The sequence below is a fragment of the Hydra vulgaris genome, chromosome 15 (genome assembly GCF_038396675.1).
Source record: "Hydra vulgaris chromosome 15, alternate assembly HydraT2T_AEP".
NCBI lineage: Eukaryota > Metazoa > Cnidaria > Hydrozoa > Anthoathecata > Hydridae > Hydra > Hydra vulgaris.
Window position 1 is genome coordinate 24,484,897 of NC_088934.1, and position 16,163 is coordinate 24,501,059.

At 30.7% G+C, this 16,163-nt stretch overlaps 1 protein-coding gene across 2 annotated transcripts in view; it reads right to left on the bottom strand.

Annotated features, from left to right (window-relative positions):
- LOC136072067 (transmembrane prolyl 4-hydroxylase-like) overlaps positions 1-16,163 on the bottom strand; it is a 79,638-nt gene that overhangs the window by 45,301 nt on the left and 18,174 nt on the right. For both annotated transcript variants that reach the window (XM_065820187.1, XM_065820186.1), the window contains exons 2-3: positions 5,632-5,713; positions 3,541-3,678 (exon numbers count right to left, since the gene is read on the bottom strand). In XM_065820187.1, coding sequence (XP_065676259.1) covers positions 3,541-3,678; positions 5,632-5,713 — 220 coding nt within the window. The remainder of the gene's footprint in view (positions 1-3,540; positions 3,679-5,631; positions 5,714-16,163) is intronic.

Consider the following 16,163-nt stretch of genomic DNA (forward strand, 5'->3'; position numbering starts at 1 on the left):
ACGAATGTCAAACAATAGATCAACCTGTTTGTTGGCAACATCAGGTAGAACGTAACTAGTAGAATCAAGAGATGATATTGATGAAAAGTTTTTAGCAAATAATTCAGCTTTGTCTTTAGATGAGGTGACAAAGTCTGAAACATACAAGAGAGGTGGAATTAAAGATTTTCCCTTTTTGTTAATACTATTAAAGATTCTCCAGAAGTAACCAGAGCCTAATTTTTGAGATAAGATACAAGATTTCATGACCTGAGAATAGCTGGCTTTGGCATTAGACAAAACCTTTTTATAATGGTTTCTAGCAATTAATAAACAGACGTCTGTTTTCTGGAGAGTTGTTTTGCTGATAGATATAGAAGTAACGGTTTCGATTGGCAATCGGAGCAGCACAGTGCGAGGAAAACCATGGAGGAGAGTGAGGCTTGACCTAGAATTGTCGAGAGGGAATAAAAGATTCTATGTCAGCCTAAATCCACGAGCTTATGTAGGAAGTACATTTGTCAACAGGAAGACAAAAGATTTCTACCAAAGGGCAATCACGAAGGAAATCACGGAAAGAATCCCAGTCAGCTTTACTGTAGTTGTAAAAGGTACAATAATAGGGGGATTCAGCTAATGAAGAAGAATGAGATATTAGTTTTAGAAAGATCAAACTGTGATCAGAAGCACCTTAGGGTAAATGTGGAGAAACTGAGCACTGACTAGGATCAGAAACAAGACATAAGTAGAGTGGAGAAGGTAAATGATTCGGGTTATTTGGAAAGCGAGATGGAAAGTTGACTATTTGAGTTAGAGATTGAGAAAGGCAAAAGTTGTGGGCTTTAATGCTTGCAGAATCACTGACACTAGAGCCAAGCCATTCAGAGTGGTAAGCATTAAAATCACCAACAACAACTATATTAGCTGATGGATAAAGAGAGAGGGCTCGGTCAATATGATCAGAAATAACATCAAAAAGAGTGCAGTCTTGAGATGAAGGAGAGCAATATAGAACAAAGAGAAAGGCGATAGAGTGAAGTGGTGCTAAACGAAAGCACATGAAAGAATAGTCTGTGGATTCAAAACTAATTTTACAACAAATGGGTGAATTCTTACGAATGTAAATGCCCAGGCCAAGCATGTGACTATTGGAGTCGTTATGAATTAAAGGAACTTACGATTAAAGGAAAATTAACACTAAGATCGCAGGATGAGACAGCTGAACTCAAATTAGTCTCACAAAGAGCAATTAGGTCTGGTGAACTTTGCAAGAGATAAGACTCAACAGAAGAAAAGTTACTTTGAAGACCACGACTATTAGGTTATGACAGGTTAAGAGAAATTGGTGACGATGCTGGTTTTTTGTTTTATAGTTTTTGATACTTTATTCATTTTTAAATTTGTTGAAGAACTTGACTCAATGCATAGATAGTACTAGAACACTGTTTAATAGCCCAAGCAATTGTCTCATTACTATTATTAAACCCTAAGACCTAACAAAGGGCTCCAAATGTGGCCTCTGCAATGCACACCAAAAGTACAAACAGGGACACCATCTATGTGCAATATGGCACTGTTAATACTTTGATATTTTTCAGCTGTTGATGGAATCAGCCTCTCTGAGAGCTACCACAGAGTTTGGGAAACCTGACTACCAGCCGACCTCAGAACCATAAAACTGAGTTTTAGAGCTGTACCCACATTAGGAGATAATAGAATGAGTTGCCTAGTCATAAAAACAAAGGTACAAGCAAAACTCATGCATTGAGTCAAGAAGATCCAGCATTCAACATCCTAAACTGGAAACAATGTATTAAAAATACATTTGTGCCAGCCTAATAGATGAAGAAGGGGTGTGAGGCTGGTCAACAGAGAGAATCTGTTTACTCCTTAAGGCTTTTTTTAGGAGGCCTTCTACAAGACAGTAGCCGGATGCATTTAACATCTGCCCAAGTTGAGTATTTTTATCGAGGCACTATCTCCAGCCCTCACTCAACCAAGAGCCTCAAGGCAGGGTTTGTCTCAAGTCGGAGCTTGCATCTCCCAGATCTTGAATCTAATAATTAACTTTCTGATCATCAATATGGATTTTGATCTTCTCATTCTACTGCTTATTTGTTAATGGTTTTTACCAATAACCAAAAAAAATAACCAATAGGTTTTTTAGTGCATTAGATTGATCTAGAGAGGTTAGGGCTATTACTCTCAACATTTGATAAAGTTTAGCATGTTGGTCTTCTCCATAAAACTCTTTTTATGGTGTATCAGGTAACATCTTTAAGATTGCTGAATACTTTCTTACCAATTGTAGTATAAAGTATAAGTTGTCCTTGATGGACAGCACTCTTCTTTATTTCCTGTAACTTTAGGGGTTACTCAAGGTTCTTTCCTTGACCCTATATTTTTTTAATTTAAATTAATGATCTACTAGAAATTTTTACATCTAATGTAGCATTGTTTGCTGATGATACTACCATTTATTCTTGTCTTGCTAATAAGCCAACACTCTCTGATTACTTGGAGGGGGCATTTGAGCTTGAAAAGGATCTAACCTATGCTACAGCATGGGGCTCTTGGTAGCTGTTGAACTTTAATTCAGATAAAACTTATTTTTTTTTAACAAATCATTATTGCAACAATCTAGATCTTCCTGTTTATTTATGAACAATAACGTACTTGATGAGTCATCTACCCCTTGTCTACCAGGATGAACTCTAACTTCCAATCTTTCTTGAAAACCATATATCAAATCCATGGCAAAATTATCATCTGCTATGGCTGCACCTCATCGTCACCACTTTCTTATCCCAGATTCTCTTCTTTATCTCTATAAATCTCAAATCCGGCCTTGTATGGAATACTGTTGCCATATCTGGGGCGGATCTTCGAATGATCCCCTTTCTCTTTTAGACAAGGTGCAAAAATGCATTGTACACATAGTTGGGCCTGTTCTTGCAGCCAACCTTCAATTGTCACATTGTCGTAATATTGTTTTCTCTTTTCTATAAATACTATAATGGGTGCTGCTCTAAAGAGCTAGCACCTTTTGTGCTATCAACTAAAATTCGTTTTCATGTTACTCATCATTTAATTAAGTCTCATCCTTTTACTGTGACTGTTCCTAAGTGCTCTAAAAGTTCTTATTTATCTAGTTTTTTCTCCCTTTTCTTGTTTTCCTGACTTAAACAGTTTGCAATCTTTTAAGTCATCTGTTAATCGTTATCTTGCTTTATAAACTTTATCTTTTCTCTTCCAGTAACTTTCAACTCTAATAGCGGTTGCTTGCAGCCTTGTTGGAAGTTAAGATGTTAAGAAAGAAGTAAGATTTATAAACTACCATTAACCTGCTATTGGTACAGACCTATATAATATAAAATAAAAAAAATGCAACTCCATTCCACATAATGTGCAACAACTCTATTAAGTTGAATGCCTCTCTAATTTAACTTTAACTTAAATTAATTAAAAATTAGTGTAAGTTAAAATAAAATAAAAATTTAATATATATATATATATATTTTTTTTTTCAATTAAAAGTTTGTATAAAAATAATTATTTTACCACCAGTATAATTATATTGCACTTCATTAGGAGTCAAACCACCTTTTGCTTTACTGCTAAACATACCCCCTTCCTTCGGATCTATTGCCCTTTTAATAATGTGATCACACTCTTCATGTGTGAGTATATCTGGAATCTCTAAACATAAAAAAAACATTTAAAAAAAAAAAAGAAATAGATCCATAGATAAATAAAGAAAAAATAGATAGGCAATAAGTAAAAAATCAGATTTAAAGCGTTTTTAACTTGGTGTGAAGCTTATTATTAGCAACAAAGTTTAACAAAAAACTCCAAAAAATAATTCAGATATCTCAGGTCCCATGAACCCAAACCCAACACATGATAATTGCTGTGTTTGACATTTAAAAGTTCATCTTGTCTAGTTTTTTTTTTTAGCTTTTTTTTATTATATCAGATGCTTTCATATGTTATACAAATGGCACCAACCTAATTGACAATAAAGCTATAGAAATACAGCTTAAATTATTTGCTTTCATTACTAAAAATTACTTGTTTATCTTACTTAAAGTTGTTATTAATTGTCACTAAGAGATGTAGGCGTATATGGGCAAAGTCAAAGTAGCTAAAAAATTGGTCTAGTGAAAAAAATTCACTTATTGTCCAACAATAAACTCAAGTTCATTTTTTCTTCAAAGAGCCTCCCTTACTTTTTAGAAAATGTAAAATTGACATGCAGAAATAGTAGAAAAAGTCAAAAATAACTCCTAGTTACTAATATCTAAACCCTATACAAAGCAACTCATTTGAGAGCTAAATATTAATTTAAAATGGCCATTAGCCTATTTTATTCAAAACTCAATGTACAGACCTACTTATGTTTGTTACTATTTTAAAAAAAGATGAATGATGTAGACATTTTGTGTTATAAATGTATTATTTGTTTATTAGTATATGTACTATATCTTTTATAACTTTTCTATTAATAGAGATTTATATTATATTAATACAGACCTTGCTTATACAAGAGAAGACTGATCCATCCAATCAGTCTTCTCTATTATAAGCAAGGTCTTTGAGTCTTTAATTGAAAAATTTCTAACTTCTTATCTTGAGTCTAATAAATAACTGTCTGACAATCAGTACTGATATTGATCTTCTTGTTCTATGGTCAACTTGCAAAGTCACATCCTTTTACTGTATTTGTCTTTGCATGCTCTAAAAACTTTTATTCATCTGGATTTTTTCCTCTCACTTCAATGCTTTTAAACTCTCTCCCATCTTCATGTTTTCTTGACTCATACATCCTATACCTTTTCAAGTCTTCTGTTAACCAATACCTTGTTCTATAACACTTTTGAGCAAATATAAAGTTTGATAATTTTAACTTAAATATATTTTAATAATGAAATAATAATACTGCAGTGCATTTTACTTCTTTTATTTAGAAACCAGAAATTTCATCTTTTCAACAACTGGATTAATCCAAATTAAGACTACAGAGGTTAAAAAAACTTAATTACAGTTTAGAAGTGTAAAAACAAAAAGCTATGAAGGTCAAAACTCTGCAGGAGGTCAAAACTCTGGGTTTTTTCATCCTGGATTCAGGAAATTTTATATTGCAGTCTACACCCTCTAATATTAAATAAAACTTGAAGTTTTGTAACATATTGTATTCTAGAATTTATTTGTAAATTTAAAATTGTTATGGTATCTTCTCTAATATAAACCTGATCTAAGTTTTATACAGAAAAAATGTCTAAGTCTAAAAGAAATCTCTAGTAGTCTTTAAATGTTGAATCACAATTTAATATTAGTAGTTATAAACAGCAATTCATAACCATTTTTTAGTAAACTTTTTATTTTTTTATATTATTTTAACTTAATATTTTGTTTTTTACATTATTAAAACTAAAAAATAATAAATATTGAAAATCCAGACAAGTCAATGAAAGTTTTTAAAAAAATGCCTATTACAAATATGTCAATTCAATTTTTCAATTATTATAAAGAATTTGTATTACAACTATCATTATAAGTTATCAATATTGCTGAACTTTCAGAACTGCAACAAATTGTCTAAAAACTATTTGTTAGTCTCTTGCTTTAAAATAAATTTATAAAAATTGTTACCAAAAAGTAGAGGTCGTAAAGCTCTAGTAATAACTTTTACAACTTTTCCATCTCCTACATTGACATCTTCAGTGTGTCCAACCTAAAAAAATATTTCATTTCTATGTTTGAAATTTGCTTTCCCTATGCAGTTTTTTTTTTATTAATTACTAACAAATGTCCAAACTTGGCTCTAATATTCTGATAAATCTCATGCAAAAGAGTATCAAAAATTAAAAGAGGTTAGATGGTCTACTGATAAATGATTAAGCAAGTCATGACATTTATTTCTGCTCACGTTCTGTGCAACACAGAATGTAAGCTGCTAAAAGGTTTGTCCATAAACACTAAAAATGCAATTAGTTACAGATGTCATGAAGGAGCATTTCTTGTAAGCAATTAAACACAAAAAGTGTAATCATGAACAATCAAGGTAAGTATAGTATGTTGTTAATTATACATTATATTAGTCATATATACTTATACAATTGATTATCATTATACAATTGAAATCTTAAGATAGTACCTAATAACTTTGTGCAATTAGATTTTGTGCAATTTGAATGTCTTTTTAAAGGCTCCATTTGAAGCTAAAAATCTATTCTTTTTCAAAGATCTGACAAAATTTTTTACACAATATATTTTGATCCAAGTATCAACTAAGCATCACAAAGTCTTCAATTAGTTTATAGGAATTACCAAAGGTGTAAAACCAAATTTTTATTTTTTTACTGTTAAAATATAACTATTCATATAATATATTCATAAATAAACTTTTAGTTTAAAATAAGGAGAATTTTTTATGTAGAAAGTCATTATTTCATGTAGAATGTGTCAAAAAAATTTTCATTCGCCCATTTTGTACATTTTTTTAATGTGATAACTTTTTATTCAGCAAAGATATAAGCATAATTTCAACTGAATTTTATCAATTAAACATTCAAGAAATATTGTACAAAATAATTTTTTTTAATAATGAATAACAAATAAAATACAGATTTTTGAAATAAAAAAAGCATGTTTTTGCGCCAAAAAAGTTTTTACCCTCCATGCACATATGTTAATAAACCATGTGTTAATAAATCTTTTCACATATTTTAATTAATTGTTATTAAGCAACGTTTTTCTATATAAATTAGATTAAGCTAGATTTGTGCATAAATTTTGTTTTTTATTTATATTTTTTATTTTTGTTAGACTAATGATTAAAAATGAGAGTTACAGTGGAAATTTGATCATGTATTGTTAGGCTGTTGAAGGAGGGAAAATCACAACAAGATATAAAAGAAATCACATGTAACTGTGCAATTTATTATCAAGAAATATCTACTATAAAAATAGCTGATAAACTTTGCACAGAATAGCTGAGAAAAATCGAATCATTGCATCATCAAGCTATCTTCAATAAATCAAAATCCTAAAACAAGTACTTTAAAACATGCTGGAATGCTACAAAATGATTACAATTTAGAAGTGAATCCTGAAACTGTAAGAATAACCTTAAGAAAACTTCGTACTCCTTGATGGAACTATAGATCAATGTCTATTTAAACATTCTTTAAAATAATCTGGAAAGTGCTCAAAAAATGGGACGTGCTGGGTCATTAATTTTTCAGCAACATAATGACCCATACATGTCAAGGAAAATTAAAAAAAACTAACTAACTTCACATACCCCCACAATCTCTAGATTTAAATCTCATCAAACATCTTTGGGATGAATTAAGTAGAAGAATTAGGATGAACGATGTGAGAAATCAGGAACAACTAAAATTAATATTTACGGAAGAGTGGAGCTTAATATGGAGCTCCAGATATTACCAAAAAATCAGTTAGTACTATGAAAAACAGACTACATGAGGTAATAAAAGTTCATGGTGGAGGTAATAAGTTATTAGAACACACAAGTTATTAAAACACACAAGTTATTAGAACACAAAAGTTATTAAAACACACAAGAACACTAAGAAATTGAGTTCCTATAACAGTTTTAGTTGATTTTTGTTAAGTAGATTTTTTTTGGTGCAAAAACGTGCATTTTTTATTTTTGTATTTATTTGTTATTCATTACTTTAAAAAGTCTTTTTGTACAATATTCCTTGAATGTTTTATTGAAATGCTTAATTGGTATAATTCTGTTAAAATTATGCTTATATCTTTACTGAATAAAATGTCATCACAATTAAAAGATGTAAAAAATGGGTAGATAAAAACTATTTTTGACACAGTGTTTATGTAGGATGATTATGGGTGCACAACAGAGGGCATAAAAAAGCCAAAAAGAGAACAAAGGAGGATATACTGAATGTTATATTTAAAGTATTCCAGGTTAAAACTGTAACTGATACAATTTGAGTCGAGTTTGATTACGATAACTAAAACATTTTAAATCACTATTTTTTTATTTTTTAATAATTAAAGATAGGTGCTATTAATTTGGCTTTGTATCAAAAGAAAATAAATTAAAAGATGGTAGTTAAGAGTCACACTCCGGTGTAGAAGTCCCCGTAATTTAATGTACAGTTAGAGCAGCCGTGGCGCAGTGGTAGAGCACTTGCCTCAGAAACTAAGGATCCCAACCTCTGAGCAAGTTTTGCGACATCTTTGTGATAAGACTGTAATGACTTTTAAATTAAAGAAAACAAAAACAAAAAAAATTCCCATCAAGTTAACAATGCGCTGCGGCCGCTCTATATACTTATACTTTCTTTTCAACCAAGGTGCTTTAATAAACCTAAACCTCCTTATATTCAACCGATTTCGTACTAACAAATGAGAAATTCTTCCGCGATATTCTACCTTCAAAACTGTGATTATCCATTCCACGGTGCTCTTTCTATAACTGTATTTCTTTATATCCCATTCACTAGCTAAGTTTTAGCTCCTCAAAGTATCGAATCACTTATATTAATATGATGTGTATCACTCGCCAGCAGAAACCATAATGCATCTTTAATAACTACTCAAATACACAAAACTAGACCAAGTCTTATAGTCACAGTAAAGCTCAGCTTTTCCATTTACTAGTACCAGTTTCCCAAAAGCCAAGTCTCTTTCACTCGGTAACGCAACTCTTTCAGTTTTTCGTTACAATCTTCGAAAATAAAACCACATCAATTCGACTAATCCAGTTGAATTTCTCTTAAAAATTTTATTCAGCAGGGAATCAAATAGAATAGTCATTTTGCATTTATAATTTTTCTCAAACGACGCAGTTTCATTTGACAAGCGTCCGCATTTACTGCTTGACAACTTAAAAATTCGTAGAAAGCTCGGAAGTCTTCTGCTGGACGTACTTTTTTGTAGTATTAAGCGTAGTATTAAGGATAACTACGGTTTAAAAAGTTTTATAATGTTCTCCTCGATGTCTTCATAGGTAACTGATTTATATTCTGTGTATGCGGGCAGCATAGATCTTACTGCGCTGAATAGATCTATATTGGCAAACATGTTAATGTTATCATTTTCCTTTTGGATTCGTGTGTATCAATTGTAGTTATGCATGTTCGTAGTTCGCCGATGAACCGCTGAAGATTGTCATCGAATACTGGCGGTATAACGGAATCGCTTGCTGCATCGTTTGCGTTTATATATTTTACACAAAGCCTTATATATGAACAAAGTTAAAACTCCCATGATAACACTTTTAACAACAATAGTCATTAGTACAGTCATTAACAAATAACCATATATTAATGCATGACTTTCAACACATTTATCTACGTTACATATGACACGTACAATTATAATTCACCAACGTATATGTTGGTTGACGTCTTTTTTTAACCTGAAAAAGATGCTACAGAAAGTGTTCATTTGTAATATTACAATTGAACACTTTCTGCAACATCTTTAAGTTTTTAGGTTAAAAAAAGACGTCAACTTATTTGATGATGATGATTCTTTGATTAATTTTTTTATGCCTGTTACTGTAAACATGTTCTGTAAACAACGACTGAAAATAACAATATGTTTGCGATAAACATTATAACATAGAACTAGTTTAATACAGACATTACTTACAACTAAAACACATTGTGATCGCATACTCGTCTATAACTCTATCAATCTATGTAAATCTATTACCATTCTAAACTAAATTTATATACATTGCTAGATTTTGAACTTCATCTAGCAGTATTTGAGTGTTCGAAATTTGAAATCGTGTAAAGTTTCCATTCCTCTTAATTTATGAGAAGGTTATAAACTTTACATCATGACTTTTGAACAGTAAAACATTTTTAGATGAAATTTAAAATTTATTACTGAATAAAAATTTAGTTTAAAGTAGTAATAGTATTAAACTCATTATTGTCCTCATTTTTTGAAGGAAGGCGCAAGTTTTGGGGTTTTTGTTATTTTCAGGTTTGAATTACTGCAATTTGCAAAATATTATCATTTTACATAAGTATAAACTCAAGTTTGAGGTTTGCTTCATGTCTGAAAGTTAATGTAACTAATGTAAAAATTAAGTTAATACAAAATTCATATTTCGATCCAATAAAGATCTTTTTTTAATTTTGATGAAAATATAAGCTTTGTTTTATAGAAAAGCGTTTAAAACAATAAATAGATTTCATTATATATATATATATATATATATATATATATATATATATATATATATATATATATATATATATATATATATATATATATATATATATATATATATATAGATCTATAGTTTGTTGTCTTTGGGAAGAGCGGAAGGAAAAAAGTGATTCTTACGCCGACACATCTTACGTCACTTTTAATTACTTTTGACTTTAGTCCAACATTTGCGTGTTGTCAGAAATAAAAAAAATGTGTGTGTGTATATATATATAATATATATATATATATATATATATATATATATATATATATATATATATATACACATAAATTATTAAAGTTTAAAGAAGTGCAAAAAATAAATATGCAAAAAAAGAAGATTTATAATAGCAGTAAAATAGTTTCACCCACAATCCCAACATATTGGATAAAAGTTATTAAAAAAAAACAAAAAACTGTGCATATATATATATATATATATATATATATATATATATATATATATATATATATATATATATATATATATATATATATATATATATATATATATATATATATATATATATATATATATACATACATACAGTATCGGACAAAACGAGTGCAACCAAATAATGCTAATTTAGTTTCTTTATATAAAAGTGCTGCATTTTTTCAATTTAGAGAAATAACTATATAACTGTTTAGAGACAACGTTCTTCAAGTTTTATTCATCACAAAGTTCATTATTTGTACACGAAAACTAATAAATTAATCAAAAGTATTAAAAAAAGTTGATTTCCTTCTGGACAAAACAAGTGCAACTCGACAAAATGTTGACCAAGCTGTATTTCGCTATCAATATTTCGTGGCGAATCCTTTGTTGTCGATTACAGCCTTGCATCTTCGAGGCATAGATTCGATCAGGTGATCAATGAAACTTTGTGGAATCGCTGCCCGGGCCTTTTGGATTTGTTCCGACAGTTGATCCTTATTACGAACACCTTCACGATTAATTCTGCGGTTGACGATCTCCCACAGGTTCTCGATAGGGTTGAGATCCGGAGATTGAGGCGGCCAATCCATCACCGATAGGTGGTTGTCTTGAAACCGCTGCTTGACTACTTTTGCAGTGTGTTTTGGATGGTTGTCTTGCTGAAAAACCCATTTTATTGGCATATTCCATTCAGCATGTGGTAACATAACATCTTTCAGGATATTTTTATACATGAAACGGTCCATTATTTTTAGCAGAAAAACACCCCCAGACCATTACATTGCCTCCACCATGCTTCACGGTCTTATGGCAGTAACGTAAATCGAGGCGTTTTCCGGCCGGTCAACGTACACGGCAAATGCCATCGCTCCCAATAATGTTGAACTTTAGTTCATCACTGAACAGGACAGTTCGCTATTTCTGCACATTCCAGTCAATATGAGATGTAGCAAACAGGAGTCTTTTCTTCTGGGTTTTTAGTGAAATCAGCGGTTTCTTTGCAGGGCGTCGAAAAAACAATCCGGCTTCACCAGCACGTCGTCTGATTGTTCAGTCCGATACAGGCAGCTCTAATTGCTTTTGTATCTCGACTGATGATATCCAGGGATCCTTCTTGACGGATCTAACGATCATAGAATCCTCTTTAGAAGTGGTGGAACGCGGTCTTCCACCTTTGTTATCTGCTGCCAACTTTCCCGTAGAACGATATTTGGAACATAGTCTTGATACGGTCAATTTTTTCACGCGATGTTTATCACAAATACTTTTTTATGACATTCCACTTACGTAATCGCCAATAATTTTCTTTCTTAGTTCCAATCTAAAACTGTCAAGAGCCATTTTTGCACTTGAAGTCATAAAAATAATATAAATAAATAATCACGCTTATCAAGGCTTACCGTGTTACATTTACCTTGCGATGATACAATAATGCTCTGTGGAACACAACGTCTTGGTTGGATGTGGACTGTATTGATGTAATGAAACACTTGTTGTATTTCACTTCTTGTATTGATGTTCTTCGTTAAAACACTTGATAAAACTCACTTCGATAAACTGTCTTGATAATACTGACTGATTGACTTTCATATACTGACTGAATTACATGTCGATTTACATGTCTCTTATATAGTAAATGAACCTGTGTGAACCTGTTCTGGAAGATTCTAGATGCTTCTTTTTGATGCTTCCGGAAGCTTCTGGATGCGTCTGGGTGCTTCTGAATGTTTCTGGATATTTCTGGATGCTACTGGATGCTTCCAGATGCTTCTTCTGGAAACTTCTCGAAGCTTCTGCATGCTTCTGGAAACTTCTGGATACTTCCTTTAATTATTAAAAAATTCCGTGACGTTGACACGGACCAGACTTGAGAAAATAAAACAAACCAAAATAGTTGCACTTGTTTTGTCCGCTGCAAAATGGCACTTGTCAACGAAATTCTGCCTGTGTGCTGTCACCTGACAGCTAATTGCTCATGTCATGGCATGCTATGACTCCAGACTCCTGAACTGTTTGCTGTGGTAGTATAGTTCGTTTCGTTTTTAAGACATGTAAAATTAGGAACATATTTTAGCATTGTTCGATGTTGGTTGCAAATGTTATGTCCAATACTGTATATATATATATATATATATATATATATATATATATATATATATATATATATATATATATATATATATATATATATATATATATATATATATATATATATATATATATATATATATATATATATATATATATAAACGCATTTTTGAAATGATAAATCCTAAACCAGGCAGTAGCTCTTGCGAGGAAGAGAATGTTTAAAAAGTTAGCACCAGAGCACAGAATAGGAAACACAGAGGAATTGTTAAATGTGGCATAGATATCGTTTTTTCTCATAACGTATTGAATAACCCAGACCATGTTTCATGCAGTATCCGTAACAAAATCTCAACCCAACTTACCTAGTTGGCACACATACGTTGATAAAACGTTAGAACAATGTTGTGCGTTGCGTTGGCCCAACATCGACCGCCAACGTTATTTTTATATCATTTTGGTTACAAATGCGACGTCGCCAATTACTAAATAACAACGTTGGCCCAACGTTGTATTTTAATTCGGCATAACGTAATATTTTACCTTGATTCAACATTGTATTTTACGTTAGCACAACTTTGTATTTTACGTTGGCAAAACGTTGTATTTTAAGTTGATTCAACGTTACATTTTACGTTTGCACAACATTATATTTATTTATTGTAATTAAATATATTTGTTTTATATTTTAGTATATACATATATATATATATATATATATATATATATATATATATATATATATATATATATATATATATATATATATATATATATATATATATATATATATATATATATATATATATACACTTTTAATATTATATGTTTTTATAAAATATTTATAATTGTATGTATGTGAGTATTCATGTATCTTTCATCCATTTTGATGAATCGACATTGCTGATAACGTTTGTTTGAAATTATAATAACCATGTTTAAACTTTATAACAAATTCATCTGATTGCATTATTCATGTTTGCTTTCTTGTGGCTTGATATTTTGTTATATAAGAAAGAGAAATATATATTAGCAAAATATGTTTCCATAATCAACTGAAATATTTAGATGAAAAATACTTCTTATAAACTATACAAACATATAATTGTATATCTGCTTTTTCTCGATGCAAACGCAACATTGATCGTTGTGTATATAATCCAACTGTAGATAATCCATCGTTTTTTCAGTGTATATGAAGCAACGTTGATCCAATATATATAATCCAGTTGTATATAATCCAATGTATATTGGATCAACATTGATCCTTATACATTAGATCAACGTTGGGTTTTGATCGGAAAAATAACCAACTTTTACGATGTTTTTACTTAAGTGCACCAATGTAATTTTCCTAACTATTTTTAATCATGTCGTTATTAAGTCTTCATTAGTATAAATATAATAAAACTAATATTGAATCAACGTTGTATTTGCATCGGGCAAAATAGCCGACGTTTACAATGTATTTACATACATTGGCTAAACGTAAGTGTACTTGCTGGGTAGTGCCACTGTGTACTCCTTTGTAGCAACACGCGGCAGTGACCCTTTCAAGCTATATCTAAATGCAAGGAATATCAAAGAAAAGTTTGAAGATCAAAGAAAATTGGATGCCATTGCCAAAAATACTCACAGATTTGGGTGGAAAACTTATGGACACTCCTGATTCCAAAGGAACGGATGACCGATTGCCAATTCTTGTGTCTGGAAAATACAATTGTTATGTCTGATGATACAAAGCTCCTTCGCGCTCCCCCACATCCAAAATTAAATAAAGAAATTGGTAAAGCTCTTGGAAACCATATAGCAAAGGCAACTAAAAAACTTCTCCGAGAATGAAAGTGTAAAGAAAATGTTATTCGATTGGTTTTCGATACAACTTCATCAAATACAGGTAAGCTTAATAAATTAAGCATAAAATATCTGAATGAATATCATACAGCTACACTCTAATGATATATTTTCAGTAAAGAGAACTGCTGCACGTGTGTCTCTACAAAAGGAGCTCAAGCTCTTTTTTTAGTTTGCTTGTTGCAGGCATGTGCGTGGATTACTGTTGTGTCATTGCTGGGAAGGTTTGAAAATGGTGATATCAGCTTGTCCAAATACTTTGATCTTCTAAAGGTGAGGTTGTTTTTTTACAATTGGAATGTAGTGAACTTACTATTTATAGTTTTAACTAACAACAATTAAAATTTATTTACTATATCATTTTTTTAGGTTCAAGAAATATTTTCCTCAGATAAACATTTTTCATCAGATAAAAAAGTGCAATTACCCTTAAATGATGCCTATAGAAAAAGATGCCAGCAAGAGATGGCTAAATTTTTTCGTAAATTTTTTTATATCTGAATGCCTTGTGAGCATTTTCAACTCTAGTTGAAAATGCTCACAAGGCATTTAGTTGGTACACTTGGTACTTATCTGAGGAGTTAATTCCATAAGCTCTGTTCTCATCTATGATAGCAGTAAGAACTATTATATCATATCATCTCATATATCTATCATATCATATATCTATCATATCATGAACTATCATATCATATATCATCTATGATAGCAGTAAGAACATCTATGATAGCAGTAAGAGATAAAATGAGGAAACCCATTCTTATCTTTGAAAAAACTTCTGTCGCAATGAGAGTTGGACTCAACTTTGGTGGGATATGGCAAGTCCTATCTACATCCTACAATAGAATATGGTACTTTTCTAGTTGACCCAATTTGGCCGGATTCATTCATATTTTTAGCATTTCTTTCAGCATGCACTACAAATTCCTCCATATCCAGCACATGATTAGATTAATAGAGAAGACTATCAAAACATGAAATTGTCGACAAACTTCAGGCGATGAATGAGGCAGCAGAGCATCGTGTGAAAGTGTGCTATGACTTTTGTTTTTTGCTTTTTTTAACTAAGTTTATATTTAACGATAAATTTAAATTTTCATAGTATTGTCTCTCAAAATTCATAAATTATGACAATATAATATTCAAATCCTTCTCAATTTGAGGGGGTTTGAATTTTTTACTTAAAATTTATTGATGAATATAAATTTAGTTAAGAATACCAAAAAAATTATTTCATCAACTTGTTGCTCTCACGTTTAGGGCAGGAGGGAAAAAATTTAGGGTTTTTTTTCCGGCCTTCAATTATTGCACCTTTTTAAAAAGCATCATTATTTAACATAAGTATAAATATATATGTTTGGATTTTACTTCACGTTAGCTATCTCAAACACCAAAAAATACTGGATCCATCACTGCCACAGATCTCTTGTTTCTGAAGAAAATTCGCTTCAAAATTCAGCGTTTAAACGCTGCTAATGAGCAATAACTATTTATATAAATATAAATTTTCAGCTTAAGACAAGTATCTTTAGAAAATATGAAAGAAAAAATTTTTTTAATGTACTTTTAAGGTTCA